General features: G+C 38.8%; 1 protein-coding gene across 1 annotated transcript in view; it reads right to left on the minus strand.

Annotated features, from left to right (window-relative positions):
• The window catches only part of LOC131434977 (myotubularin-related protein 8), a 52,754-nt gene extending 43,052 nt beyond the window's left edge, over nt 1-9,702 (minus strand). Inside the window, exon 1 of the mRNA XM_058602362.1 lies at nt 9,395-9,702. Within this exon, the coding sequence (XP_058458345.1) occupies nt 9,395-9,418 (24 nt within the window). The 5' untranslated portion in view covers nt 9,419-9,702. The remainder of the gene's footprint in view (nt 1-9,394) is intronic.
• Nucleotides 9,703-15,681: the final 5,979 nt, after the last annotated feature.

Raw genomic sequence — 15,681 nt, forward strand, 5'->3', positions numbered from 1 at the left:
GCAATACATTTAGTAGAAGTGAATTCATTATCGTTTTTTTGTGCTGCGTTGTGCGATGGAAGTTATTTTTTGCTCTCCGTTGGTGGATTGCATACTGACATAATCATGTTTCCTGCTGGTTGACTAATAAGAGTTTCTTAAGAAATGGTATTGGGAATGAACGCCTTTGCAGCCCAAATTCAACAGCATGGTAGTCACCATTGCCGGCCACCCCCATATCCATCGTTTACAGGAAAGAATAAAGAATTAGGGAGAAAGAATATGCCGATATCCCGATTCACCTACTTTACGGAAGGATAACGACTCGCCAGAATCTGCCATAGTTGACGAGTTGGTTATTTGAATAGATATAAGGTCTCGGATTCGCTCTAAGTAAGCAATGAGACCAGATAATAATATTTGTCATCTGTTATATAATCAAATTATGATTTTGAATATATGAAAGCTTCAATACACTCGAGAGTGTTCAATGTTGATAGTGTAGATATTAATGCATTGTACAGAGAAAAATTTTTTAAGACCATTATAAAATAAATACAATGTAATAAGTCGCTTTTATTGCGAAATTTTGAAATGTAGCCGGGTTGATTTGATCTACTCCTCGGAATGATTACCAGTTGTCACACACAATATTTTTGTTAGATAAGCGAAATAGATCGAACTAAGAATTTTTAATTAAGGTTTATGACCAATTGATTCAATGCCATAAGATATTTTTTTAAATTTATGTCGTTTATTCATACCCGGCTTAACACGATCTGCTTAGTTATGCAAGTATAATCAAAGGTTCTCTTTCAATTTCAATACGAAAAACAGCGAAAGGTTTGAAAGATCCAAAAGTATTCATTTCAAATTGATCCAACGACGGATATTTTCCATTATGTAGGTCCGCATAAACACGGACAACTGCAACAGGGTGATTTTCATTATTTCGCTACTCCGCGTCGCATGCTATGAATCGTGCAAGTGAAGTATACCGTAAACAATATCTTGAATTATTACGTCGGAAAGTAAACAGATAAACTCGATTTGAAATGATGCGTAGAATTACATTCTTTTAAAGTTAAAAAAAAGTTACGTACTTTTGTGTAATATAACATTTCGCAACATTCGATTCATTTGTATATTTTTCGTTGTAAAATGAAATGGATTGCAAAATTCTTCTTTATCGGCGTTATTACTTAAGTACGATCTTTTTGCAGAATATTACGTAAAAATGAAAATATGTCCATTTTGCTTGTACGACAGCGATAGTTACAATTTTATTTACTGTGTATGCATTGCCTCAACGTTGAAAATTGGTGCATTTGATTCGAATTCGCGGGTCAGTATAACATCGGTATTGCTAATTAGACAGCGCCTTAAAGCCGAAGCAAAGATATCTTAAAGCCGAAGCAAAGATTTCGTATCCGATTTTATCACGACTCGTTGATTGGAAGTCAAGCAATCTGTTGAGCAAGGTGATGACTCTACTAATGAGTAGAGTAAACCTATTTCCAATTTCATGTACAAAACAAGAATTAATTGTAAAATGAGTCTTAATTACATTGACCGTTTGACCTAACTGATGGTTTTGACCTAACTGGTGGTTCTTTCGATAATCTCCTAACAAGACCTACAAATGGAAACAGTTGATAATAGTTTCAACTTTTTTGACATTTGTTTCTATGGTCACATAATATGAGGGTACGAAATTTTAGGCACTCGTTACTCTGTAATCCCGAAAACAGATTTCGGATCTGAATAAAATTTAGGAATTTTGTATGGGACCACGAGACCTTTCATTTGAATCTAAGTTTGTGAAAATCGGTTCAGTCATCTCTGAGAAATCGTTGTGAAATCCATTCTGGAGTTTTTGATTGCTACTTCCGATGTTTCCGAATCCAGAAAATAAGAAGAGGTATAGCCGTTGTGATATTGTATGGCCATCGTTGAAACCATCCCTGAGAACTCGAATGTTCTATTCCGATGTATTTTACCCAATATTTTTGGTTCCCGCCGGAGACAAAAGTAGGGAGCCAGTACCCTTACTGTACACGGATTAGTTGCCCATCAAACCAAAAAATAGTCGTGCCAAGCCGAGATATCGCAGATTCAAAGAAAATATGATTGCTTTGACTTAGAATATGGTTGTTCCAAACAAATGATTGTTGTTTAAAAAAAAACATTTGTTGAATCAAGCCAGAATTGTTACTGGAACTATATCAACAAAAAAAATCATTAAAATTGCCCAAAATTTATCTATTTTTACAATATTTTTTCTGCGGGTAGAAATAAGAAAAAAGAAAACGAAATTAATAAGCCACGCCCAGAAACCTCCCAGGAATTTCATTTAATACACTCAAATCAAAGTAAACTTAACAATTTTAGAAAAAAAAAAGTATGTTTCAGGTTCAATGTGAAAACTATACATGGTATAGTAGCATAGCGAATCTAAAAAAAATGACGCTGTTGCCTGGGATTAATGTTGCTCCTATGACTGAAACATACAATACCCCTTTGTCAAAAATAATCCTGCTCTAGAGCATGACTGTTTTTGACAGCTCGATAGTTATTTTCAGATGCTGGAAAAATCTTGCAAATAAGTGAAAATTTCAAATGTTTTAAAAAACAGTTCTGCAAAACTAGCCGAGTAACCTGTTATTCTTCCTTGAATAGATGAGTTCGCACGAGTGCTGCGGTAGCGTTATCAAGTATTATTTGATTTCGTTTGTCGAACACTATTTTTGTTTATGAACACCGGTTCACTATTTCATTTCCCTGGTAGATGACAGTTCAATCTATATATATCGCGGTGAATTGAGAGGGATTTATATGATTCAACTTCATAATCGATTAAAATTTACACATATAACTCAGTTGGTCGATATTTTACTATTGAATTCAGAACTAAATTACTCCTGTTTGAATAACAAAAATGAATGCGTATTTCAGTGATTATTAGCAACACAAATCCGACGGATTTTTCGCACATCTATGAATTCCTGGTTTTTCTAAGCGTCTACTGTGAACAAACATATAAGAATATCTCCAGATTTTAACGAGTGAAGGTTTGAAGGTTTTTTTTTAATTCAAGTCGTATTCTCAGAGTTTGTTGATTTTCTTCCGAATCGTTTAACTAATGGCATTTCAGGGATGGGTTAAGGTTAAGGAATTAATATGATTTTGACTTTCTAATTTGAAGCCTCTTTTCAAATTTAAATACGGGGAACGGGTATAATGTGATGGGTAAGTCGATGCCTTTCACGCAGCCCGCCTGGGTTCGATTCCCAACCCCGCACATAGGGTCAGAAAGTTTTTAGCACATAGGGTCAAGCAGCGGGGGAGGGATAGGATGTGACGGTTTCATGCAGCTGGCAACTGTAGAAGCATCCTGGAATGTCACAAGCATCCGTACACCTCCTTGGCCAAGCGAGTAGATGCCGCCTTAAAAGCGTCAGCCAATCAAACCCCCCTGCTATTCCTCGGAAGCTATATCTAAGATGGCAGCCCCATCCCAAGGATAGGGGACCTTAGGCTAACCACCTACTGTCTCCGAAAATCAAGAACTGTTACAGAAACCAATAGAGAAAGATTACGAACTGATTTAACGGCAACGACTTTTAGCGTAAAACAACGGACAAGAACTGGAACATGGAATGTACTAACGCTAGCCCAACAGGGTAAATTGGCACAACTTGCCAGTGAGACTAGACGCATGAAGTGAAGCCCGTTGGCCATACTTTGAAAAACACAAGCTACCGTCGGGACAGGTACTAATGTATTCTGGTATACGAGGTGAAAATGCTCCCCGTCACCGTAGAGTTGGTTCCTACTTAGCGCCCAAGCGAATGCGGCGCTCATCAAGTGGGAACCTATCAATGAGAGAATAATCGTTGCCAGATTTAGAACGTGGGTCCGCAACCTAACCATAATCGAATGTTATGCCCCAACCGATGCTGCCGAGCTACAAGATAAAGAGAATTTTTACAGTGAACTAGATGTCGTCGTGGATAAAATTCCAAAGGGTGATATCAAGATCTACACCGGCGACTTCAATGCGAAGATCGGCTCCGACAACGAAGACTATGAGCGTATCATGGGGCGCCATGGTCTTGAAGATATGAGCGACAACGGTGAGCTGTTTGCAGAGTTTTTGTGGCAATAACGACATGGTGATCTTCTCTCATCGCCCAGCGCATAAAGTCACGTGGATTTCTCGCGATGGACATACTGAAAATCAAATAGAACACATCTGCATCTGCCGGAAATGGAGACGGAGCCTTCTTGACGTTCGGAATAAACGCAGTGCCGACATCGCGTCTGACCACCACCTTCTCATCGGAGAGATTCGCCTACGTATTGCGCGGGTCATGCGACAGGAGGAGTGGCTCGGGCGACAATTCAACACACGGCGATTAGAAGACCCAGCAGTTAAGAGGTCATTCGTGGAAGAACTGGAGACCAGAGCTGCGGGTATTCCTGAAGGTGGCAGCGTAGAGGAACAGTGGACGGCGTTCAAGAATGTTTTTACAGAGACCTGCCAAAACAACCTGGGTGAACTGCGCGCCCGGAGAAAGGAGTGGATCACGGATGATACCTGGCGGAAAATCGAGGAACGGAGAGACGCAAAATCCGCGATAGAGCGAGCGAGAACCAGAGAAGCAAAGCGCCGAGCACGCTAAAAGTACTCGGCCCTCTCAAAGGAAGTAAAGCACTCGTGTAGGCGGGATAAGCGAGTGTGGGTGGACTCCCTGGCCGATGAAGGTGAGAAAGCCGCAACATGATATCTCACGACCGCTTAGTGGAGCAAGGATTAATACAAGGGTGCCAGTGAAGGACGCGACTGGTCAGCTGCTAACCGACCCCACTGACCAGTTAAACCGTTGGTTGGAACACTTCGAACAACTTCTTCAAGTTTCGACGATCAACCAGCCATCAACATATCGGCATGAGCCGCCAAAAGTGCGACGCATCTTTTGTGTCAGCTCCGAGGCGCCATCTTTACCGGAGATCAAAGCCGCCATCCAAAGCATGAAATCCAACAAGGCTCCTGGGGTCGATCGCATATCAGAGGAGATGCTCAAAGCTGTCCCCACGCTATCTGCTCAAATGTTGCATCAACTATTTCGGAATGTCTGGGACATCGCGACATTCCCGGTCGACTGGATGCAGGGCGTCTTAGTGAAGGTCCCGAAGAAGGGGGACTCAACTGTATGCGACAATTGGAGAGGTATCATGTTACTGTGTATTGTTCTCATAGTTCTGTGTAAGGTTATCCTCAACCGGATACAGGAGAAGATCGATGTGATTCTCCGACGGCAGCAGGCAGGATTCCGTGCCGGAAGATCCTGTGTGGACCATATTGTCACGCTTCGTATTATTCTGGAGCAGGTCAATGAATTTCAAGAGTCCCTTTACTTGGTCTTCTTTGACTACGAAAAAGCCGACCGACTCAATCACGAAAACCTGTGGGGCGCTCTAAGGTGCAAGGGAATACCAGATAAAATCGTCAGCCTCATCGAAGCGCAGTATGAGGCTTTCACGTGTAGAGTACTGCATAATGGAGCCTTGTCTAACCCTATTCGGGTAGTAGCTGGAGTGAGGCAAGGATGTATTCTATCACCGTTACTGTTCCTCATCGTGATAGACGAGATAATGATTGGTGCCATTGACCGTGTACAAAACCGTGGGCTGCTTTGGCAGCCTATCACTATGGAGCATCTCAACGACCTCGATTTGGCAGATGACGTTGTTCTAGTATCGCAACGGCGCTCTGACATGCAGAGTAAGCTCAACGATCTCGTCGCACGCTCCTCAGCGGCACGTCTCAACATCAACGTCAGCACGACTAAATCTTTGGATGTCAACGCTGCCAATCCATCCAACTTTACGGTAGCTGGACAGGTAGTGGATAAAGTTGAAAACTTTCAATATCTTGGCAGCCCGATAGCGTCAAACGGTGGGACCAAGAGCGACATAGGCGCGCGAATTAAGAAGACAAGGTCTGCCTTAGCGAGTCAACGAAATATCTGGAGATCAAATCAGATTCGTCTACTCACGAAGATCCGACTTTTCAACACAAACGTGAAATCTGTACTGCTGTACGCCAGCGAAACCTGGGGTATGTCAGCTGAAAGCACGCTAAGGCTGCAGGCGTTTATCAACCGATGTCTGCGGTACATAATTCGTACCTGGTGGCCTGACAATTGGATTTCGAATGCCGAGCTCCATCGTCGTTGTCATCAGAAGCCGATATTGACTGAAATTCGGGAATGTAAGAGGCGGTGGATCGGACACTCACTTCGAAAGAGCGGAAACGAGATCTGCAAGCAAACGCTGGACTGGAATCCAGCTGGACATCGCAGCTGAGGTAGACCTAGGGGCTCATGGCGGCGGAGCCTGAATAAGGAATTTAAGCGAGTCGATCAGAATTTGACCTGGGCCCAGGTCAAGGCGAAGGCAAACAATCGCCCAGAGTGGAAATCTTTCTCGTTGGCGCAGGACACATAAGTAAGTAAGTAAGTCCGAAGATAATATTGAACAAATATTTATTTGTAAATAATAAAAGAAAATGTATATTCAGTATATGTACGCTAATATAGCTCTCACATTTCACGAACAAATCTTTGACAACATCTTCTTTGTGAGCACTCTTGCGAATCCGCTTCGAATATTGTACTTACAAGTAGGTGAAAAAACGACAAATTCGTGCACACGAAAATAGCTGCACTGTGCACCCATACAATTGACCAAGGATGGCTTTTATCGTATCAAAGAACGCTCGCTCGCAACTCTTCCACGATTGAATAAGTGCCATCAAAGAGAATCGGAAATCATCGCAACAACAAAAAAACCGGCATGGTACATTTAACATAGAATAGACACCAGTGCGAGAGCGAATTTCTCTCGGTGAACCGTCTGAGAATCAACGGCTAGCACGCTGCTGTGGAGATTTTCTCTGAAGCAACAAACGGTCGCTTATTCTCGTTTCGCGATCCGATTCTGTATGGGCAGTGGATAATTGCAATAGAATCATTTTACTAGTGCCGCTTATTCTAACTATGTGCATATAACCTTTGTATAATTTGTGTCTATGAAAATGTCTGTGAATGCTCCACACAAGGGTTTTGAAATATTGCAACCTAGTATGAGAATCATCAAGTTGAATCATCGATTCGATTTTCTGCGATAATTGTCAACTTGCGATTCTCTCTTGGGAAATTCCACACAGCGGCGATCATTATCAAACCGAAATTTTTTTAAGGGCCATGAAATACTCAGAGTATGAAGTGGAGCGAAGAAATGTAGAAAAATTCTCTCGAGGTTCATGCATTGAGAGACTCGAATTCTTGTGGCATCTTCTACCGGATTGAAAATGTTGTATACAATATAGATAAAAATCGAGTAGCTTCTGTAAAATTTTCAGCAATCACCAACACTGCAATTGACCCATTGTGATGCCGTGCGATGGCGTTGCTGAACTGAAGATTGATTTCACACCAAGCTGACTAATATGCATTCGATTCTAAAATGTTCAATTCATTCCAATAAACCCTAAGTAAGTAGGTCCTAATTTTCGAACTGAATAAGTTTTTATAGTTTGTAAGACAGTTCAACCCGAACTTTGCTAATAACATGATTGTAATTTGAAATAATGCAATTTAGATAACAAATTTTATTGTAAATATCAAACAGATTTGAGCAATGATAATTACGCTATCTTCTTGAAGGGCAGACTTTTACTTCATTGCCAAAAACGTTTTAAGGAAGGCTACATCCGGTTGATTGCTTTGATTTAAGTTCATTATAGTTTGGGGAGACGGGCATTGAGTAATGGGTATGTCGATTGTCTTTCACGTTATCCATCTGGGTTCAATTACTAACTCAGCGTATATGGCCAATTGACCAATTTGACATTCCTCTACCCTACTTCTATGAACAAGATTCGATCACCCCCCCTGCTATGCAAGTTGGTTCCTGAAACCAACAATATGTTAAGCTACGTTCATACCATACAATCAAACCGCACTGGTGTCAAAAGTTAATTTCTTCAAACCCAATAATAGTATAACTCTAGTCTAGTATTCTCTTTAAAACAAGTTATTTGACCTCTTTTTGAATAAGAAAAAGAAATTGTGGTTTATTATAGTTTGATTTATTTCATCGAAATGGTTTCCTTATTTTTGTGCAACCGCATGAAGAAAAATGTGAACGTGTGAACACTGCTTAAACACAGCATTTGACAGCGAACTAGAACCAAAGAACTAAAATTTTCGGCTTCAAGCCAACTGTATGCAGATGACAATCGTGCCACCGGGGTGGATTCGATGCGAACTCCCCTGAAGATGCCATGCTCACCAAAAAGGATGTTGCCAATGATTTGTTCGGTGAACGAGGGAGCTGGATATCTTGGTCATAAGATGTCTTTGCTTAAAACTAACGGTTGGATAGGTGGAAACAAGATTAGGTTTGGCATTAAGCGAAAACGACATAACATCAATATATTCGCAACCGAAATCTTCTTCCATATATGAATGACAAACGCCAACATAAATATCAACCCGTTTTGGATAGAAACACCTCTAAAATAACGAATTATAGCATGCGAAATCAGAAAGCTAATTTAAGTTTTGTCATTTAAGATGTTTTTTTATGTGTGTTATTTATCGGATTATGAATTAATTTGACATTGTTGAATTCATGAAAAATGTATGATATCAGAAATCAGAAGTAATGCTTATTGGATTTAAAGGTATACCTGGGTTAGCTAAATTATAGAACGAAGTACCTTGAGGCGCTGAATATTTGGTTCCATTTATTATAGAAGAATTTTGAAGAATTCGCGCGATCGACATAACTTTGCACTTGACTTACCTGGGAAGGAATGTTTATTTTACAGTGATTGTACAGCTTTTGTTTGAGAGAAAAATTTTGATTTAAATCCTACAGCATTTGCAATTGCTTCGGTAACATAATAAATAATACAAAGTAAAATAAACATTAATAAATCCACTTGTTACTGTTTAATTAGAAGTACTCATTCCGTGAGCTTTGAATATTAATATTTTCAAATGAATCGAACGAAGCATTAAATTATTATGAAACACCTTTGCGTGTAACATGGTTATAACAATATAGCTTCATAGTGGTCGAACGAAATTAATAACTTAACACTTGATCATTACGATAGTAGAACCAACTTTTTATTTGTATTACAATGTAGATAGTCTTCGATTAAATTTCAGTCACCATTTAACATGATTTTGCATACCAAGCCAATATTATACTGAAACCCATTGCTTCAAGACATGTTTTTTTACATTGCTCTAAGACAAGTTTTTGTTTTTTAATTGCTCGCGTTACATATTTAGTGAAAAATGTCTGGTGTAATTGATTACTTAATTTGACCTACCTTCGGCGTAGTTATATGTTCCATGCTGAATTACTATCGATTCTGCACACTGATAAGAATTCACTACTCACGAAGCAGGTACTGAACGAATCCAGATGTTACGTGTAGATATTTGTTCAACGCACGACTATTAAAATTATTTCTACAACTATATTTACCACATTTATGTTACAGCAAAAACAATGGTTAGAGAAAACCGGACTCAGTCAAGATAAACACTAATCGTTTTTTATTTAGTGGTATGAAAACATTCACCACCATTAAGTATAATTTTCACCTGATTGAAGCTCGGTCATTACTCTGTCAATTTCAATGTACACTTGTGTCAATATAACGTCATAACAAAATATTACACGATGTAATAGAAGAGGGTCACCACAAAAATTTGATTTTTTCGCAAAATATGTTAGGGGACCTTACACGAGTAATGTCAGTAATGTCATTATTACCAAGTAATGTCACTTCTAATGAACATGTAAGCACAGACTAACAGACAGGACACTCAAATTAGATTCTTCAATCATTTTAACGGTCATTTCGAATATTCCTTTATTTGGGACAGTACTCACATGTGTCATGATGGCGCCACGTTACCCTATCAAAAACATCCTGTCTGTCATCTAGAATGTGTTTATTTTTTTTCATTTTCCAACAGAGTTGCCATTCATACAGAATTACCTGTAATTTGTATACGTCCATGCGAATTTCATGCAGGATACAGATTTAATACATATTGCCAAAACTATATACATAATTGTGCCTATTTCTCATCCTCCAACGCAAGACAAAATCGAACCCGTTTTGTTACAATATTTACTTGCTTCTGGTCTGTCGCCACTTAATTTTTGGTGAAAACTACCAACACAATAAAAAATAGTCTAGATGAACAACGTTGAGTCAAATAAATGGTTACCTTCCAACATCGCGAAAAAGTTAAATATTTTATCAACGTAATCCAATAATTTATTGTGACGATTCATTTTCAAATATTTTGATGAAATCAGGCATCCCTGCAAGCAGCTGATCGGTGTTGACAAACGAGGGGAAACCAACTAGGTAAAAAACTTTTACATAACACAAGGGGTGTACAGATAGTAAATAGTGCGCGCAGTACAATATAGGTGGAACTAGTGCCACAGACTAACAGACAGGACACTCAAATTAGATTCTTCAATCATTTTAACGGTCATTTCGAATATTCCTTTATTTGGGACAGTACTCACATGTGTCATGATGGCGCCACGTTACCCTATCAAATACATCCTGTCTGTCATCTTGACTGTGTTTATTTTTTTCATTTACCAACCGAGTTGCCATTCATACAGAATTACCTGTACTGTATTGATTTGTATACCTCCATGCGAATTTCATGCAGGATACAGATTAATTACATATATCCAGCCTACTTCTCATCCTACAACGCAATACAAAATCGAACCCGTTTTGTTACAATATCTACTTTTTTCTGGTCTGCCGTCACTTATGTCGTTTTCGCTTGATGCCAAACCTAACCCAGTTTCCACTCTAACTGCTGTCAAACCGTTTGTTTGAAACCAGTTTCGAACCTAGTTTCAACGCTGTTGAACTGAAAATCGAGTCAGTTTCGAACCTGGTTTTAATATTAGGTTTGCTTAAACCCTCGTTGCTAAGGGCGAAATCAACACAGTTTCGTGAAAAGTGTTTGTTTGATGAAACTACCCTGGGTCAGTTTCAGTTTTCTCAAGCGAAAACGACATTAATTTCGGGTGAAAATTACCAACACAATCAAAAATAGTCTAGATGAACAACGTTGAGTAAAATAAATGTTTACCTACCAACATCGCTAAAAAAGTTAAATATATTATCAACGTAATCCAATAATTTATTGTGACGATTCATTATCAAATATTTTGATGAAATCTGGCAACCCTGCAAGCAGCTGATCGGTGTTGACAAACGAGGGGAAACCAACTAGTAAAAAAACTTTTACGTAACACAAGGGGTGTACCGATAGTAAATAGTTCGCGCAGTACAATATAGGTGGAACTAGTGCATCACTAAAAATGATTTTTATAATAATTAACTCATACTGTCATGTCTGTTAGTCTGTGCTAGTGCATCACGAAAAATTATTTTTTTTAAGAATTTACTCATACTGTCATGTCTGTTAGTCTGTGATGTAAGGGCAGTAATGATAAAATCTCCATACAAATTAGGAGTGGCCGAAATTTACTCAAAGTTTTCAATATTAATCTAAAGCTAGTGGGCTTAATTTGTAACTTATGCGAGGAGTTAAGGGGAAAGGTAGCGGAATACGCGCGTCGCGTTTTTGATCAATTATGCAAAAACTAGGCAGAATATAAAAAAACAGAAACAATTTTCGCAATTAAATTTATCACAACTAAGTATTCTTAGAATTTTGTATAGCCGTAATTGGTTTTCAAAATGCTTAAACGGTTACTGTTCCGTTCCACAGGGATGATTATAGAATTGGAAAAAAAACGTTTGAAGCAAAATTTCACTAAGAACCTGGAAAATTCAAAATTATAAAACTTAGCAAAATAATCCAAATTTGAAAAAGTTTCAATTGAATTACATAAACTTTCCATTATTTTCTTATTCTACCGTCACTGCTAACCTCAATCAAATGAGCACATTGTCACGCTTCAGCGGTACTGTTTGTAAACAGACTTTTTTGTTTGTCTTTTGAATAACGGATGAGATTGTTCACGGTCCATACGATACGGTTCGTTTCGAAGGTTTATTAAATAAAAGTGGGTAGTTGTGAAGTGTAAAAATGATTGTTTGAGATGTGTTCCTCGATTTTTTCAAAGCTTGTTTGTAAACAGTGTGACCTGTTATTCTCTGGTCACAATATAGTTCCTTTGGTCACTGAGTCCAGCTTGTATATATTTTTCAAATATTGTATATTTTTGTTTACTTCATTGTCAGTAAATGTCTGAGTAGAATTTAAACGTCAATCGCGTTCATACTCCGTGTTTACATGTTTGAGTCACGTTTAAGTTCTGCTCAATAGCAAAGGTTGGTGTCAAACGTAGGGTTTTGTTGATTTATTTATTTATTTCCATTTATTTATTTATTAGTGATTTATATTATTTATTATTAATTTATTCTATTTATTATTTATTTATTTACATTTATTTATTGTTTATTTATATATTTACAATCATTTATTTACACTATTTATTTATTTATATTATTCATTTATTTACATTCGTAAGTTCATATACAAATTTATTTAATAAATTATGATTATTTCGGCAAAAGGAAACAAAATAGCAAATACACTTATAAAAGTACTAAAATTCAAATACACAGTTCATGACACCAACCATAATAAAACGATAAAATATTGTAACCGTCATCTGTCTGCACACTGTCATCGTCGTCATCATCGTCATCATCGCAACATAATATGCGGGGTGGCATGCTTTGGGGGTGGCGGTGGGTATGAGATGGAAAACGGACCCCAAGCAGATAAAATCCGCGGGAAAACCTTTGCCCAGGGCTAATAGTTTTCTGACCCGGAGGAGTGAAGACAGCAGCAGCGTATCACCCGCCCAAAGTGATTGCGTTTCAATCGTTTTCGTTAAAAAGTTTTAGAAAAGATCCAAAGGGATCTCTGTGGTAATCCGTGTCGAAGATCCGCACGAACGTTTGTTTCGATCACGGTAATCGAGTGGGGCAAGTGCGGTAGAATCGTTTTTTTTTATATTCCCCGGTATAACAAACTAAACAGTGCTAGCACGACGCGAGTGCGATCCCGGTCTGCAAACGGCATAGAGTGACATTTTGTGGGCGTCGAAGACGCCACAGTGTTGAACCGGCGGAAGATATTTGCCGAAGTGACCGAAAACGTTATAAGCCCTACTCGATATAAAGTTAGACACTCGCGTATAGTGATTTGTGCACGGTACCACTCCCCGGGTCCTCCTTCGTAGTGAAACGCAGGCCTACGCTACACACAGGCCGAGTTGCTGCTTCATCTGGAGACGAGTTGCTGTTCCACCGCCCCGAAGTCCGGGCCACCCAGTCCGTCGTCGTCAGCAGAGTCCACCAAGTCGACCAACGATCATCACGGCCACAACGGAGCGTCGAAGTTAAGTTTTTCGACAAAATAAAAAAACAAAACGCAAGTAAAAAGTGAATTATTTTGTCTTTATGGTTTTTTTTATCGTGCGCTAATAATATATAGTAAAAAAAAATAAATTGTACGGTCTTTCTTTATACAAGCTGTGTCGTCCATTTTGTTTAGTTTTTTTGTGTAATTCTGTTTCCGCCGAAGAAACGATTTACTCAGTGGCCACAGGTTGGGAAGAAAGTCCACCCAAAAATAGTGAAGTGAAGATTCTCCAGGAGACCAACAAGGTAAACGACCCTGAACTGGTGGTTCGGTGCTGAAAAGCAGCCACCAGTGTATGTAAAAAATAATACGTAACAATTGGCGCCCAACGTGGGGCTTAAAAAAAAAGTGCTTTGATTCTTAGACCAGAAGCAAACCACTTTTTTTTATTGTGTCTCCCGGAGAAAATTCAATTCACTACGTTAATTTCATTACTCGCGTAGTCATCAGGTCGATATTGTGTTCTGAAGTGGTTCCTGAAATTAATTGTAATTGTTGTTTTTGCGAATTGTAGCGAGTGATGAAAAATCGTCCATCGGACACGTCGTCAAATGCTATGGTTTGAGCGGGAACATTGATCGTTTGTATCGTTTATGTAATTCTACCTGTAAATGTTCAATACATTCAGACTAGATTTGACGTTTCTCCATAGTATTACTGGAAGCATATTCGTAGCTATTTGTTTACTTTCGTTGGCTGGTGTAGTTTTTTTTTGTTTTTGTGGTTTCTGTTACGTTAATTTTGAGATTATGGCCAGAGCAAATCTTACTTTCGATCAAGCGTGTGAGTTGCTTCTGAGCTGGTATCATAATCTGAAAGTGGAACACTTGGCCGACGATGAATTGGATAACGAATTGACTACCCGTGGAGTCAGTCTTTCCATTGGACTGGACCGTATCAAAAAACGTAGATGGTTGAGGGTCCAACTGAAGGTAGAAAGGGAGGATATGACAGGGAAATGTAGTAGAATAATGATCAGTGATATAGCCGAAGAAATTGATGTTTGCTCGAAAAAGTATGCTGAGTTAAGGGAAAATATGGAGAAGGGTGATGAGGACAGTAAAATGGTATGTTGTTCCAGGTTGGTACATGTAGGAATACGTTTTGTTAATGTATTGAGGGACTCAAGAGGTTCACCCAACCTGCACGGTCAATTACAAAATACAGTAGTTGAACTGGTGGAAACTATTAAGGGGTTTTTAGGAGATTTGTCAGATGGTTTGTTAGCAGATCAAAGGAATTTAACTCCTGTCTCGTTTGAGGAAAATAAAATAGACGAAATCCCTAGACCTCGTAACACCGCTCTGAGCGAGGAGGATATTAATTGGATTGATTCTCTGCAAACAAGAATTGCAGATCTAGAAACCGAATTAGCCAAACGTAAAGAAACAAAAGATGCCGCGACCCAAACTCTCACTGACCACAATGAATTCACTCCACATCTAACACACCCAAATGTCAACTCAAAATCTCATATCAATAATAATTTTCTATCTGTGAATCCATTTAATTCTTCATATAGCCGTCAAAATTTTTGCAACAATACATACCGACCCATACAACACCATAGTTTAATGCAAAATAGCCCACCTCATATTTCGCTACACCCGACGATAACGTTCAATCCGACAGATGCAATACCTGATGTATACACCCAAAACCCACCGGCCCAATCATTCTCTTCAAAAAATCCACACATTTTCAGTACAGCTCCACCTGTTTCATATACAATACCGTATCAAAACCGTCATTCACTTCCAGTTTCCAAATGGAACATCGCGAAATACAGCGGTGACGACCAGGGTCTGAAGCTGAATGAATTTTTAGAACTGGTACAAGCATTAGCTCAAGCAGAGCACGTATCAGATGTTGAGCTTTTCGAGTCAGCAATTCATTTGTTCACAGGTTCAGCATTGAAGTGGTATATGGCTCAACGTACCACGGGAAGGTTGATGAATTGGCAACATCTAGTGTTCGAGTTAAAGCGAACCTATATGCACCCAGATTTGGACGCGTTGATTAAAATGAAAATTTACCAACGTCGTCAACAAAAACATGAGTCGTTTCACGAATTTTATTTTGAAATGGAGAAACTATTTCGGACTATGAGTGTTCAAATTCCAGATTTCGAAAAAGTGCAAATTTTGCAACAAAATATGCGAGT

This window comes from Malaya genurostris, chromosome 3 (assembly GCF_030247185.1).
Source record: "Malaya genurostris strain Urasoe2022 chromosome 3, Malgen_1.1, whole genome shotgun sequence".
Lineage (NCBI taxonomy): Eukaryota > Metazoa > Arthropoda > Insecta > Diptera > Culicidae > Malaya > Malaya genurostris.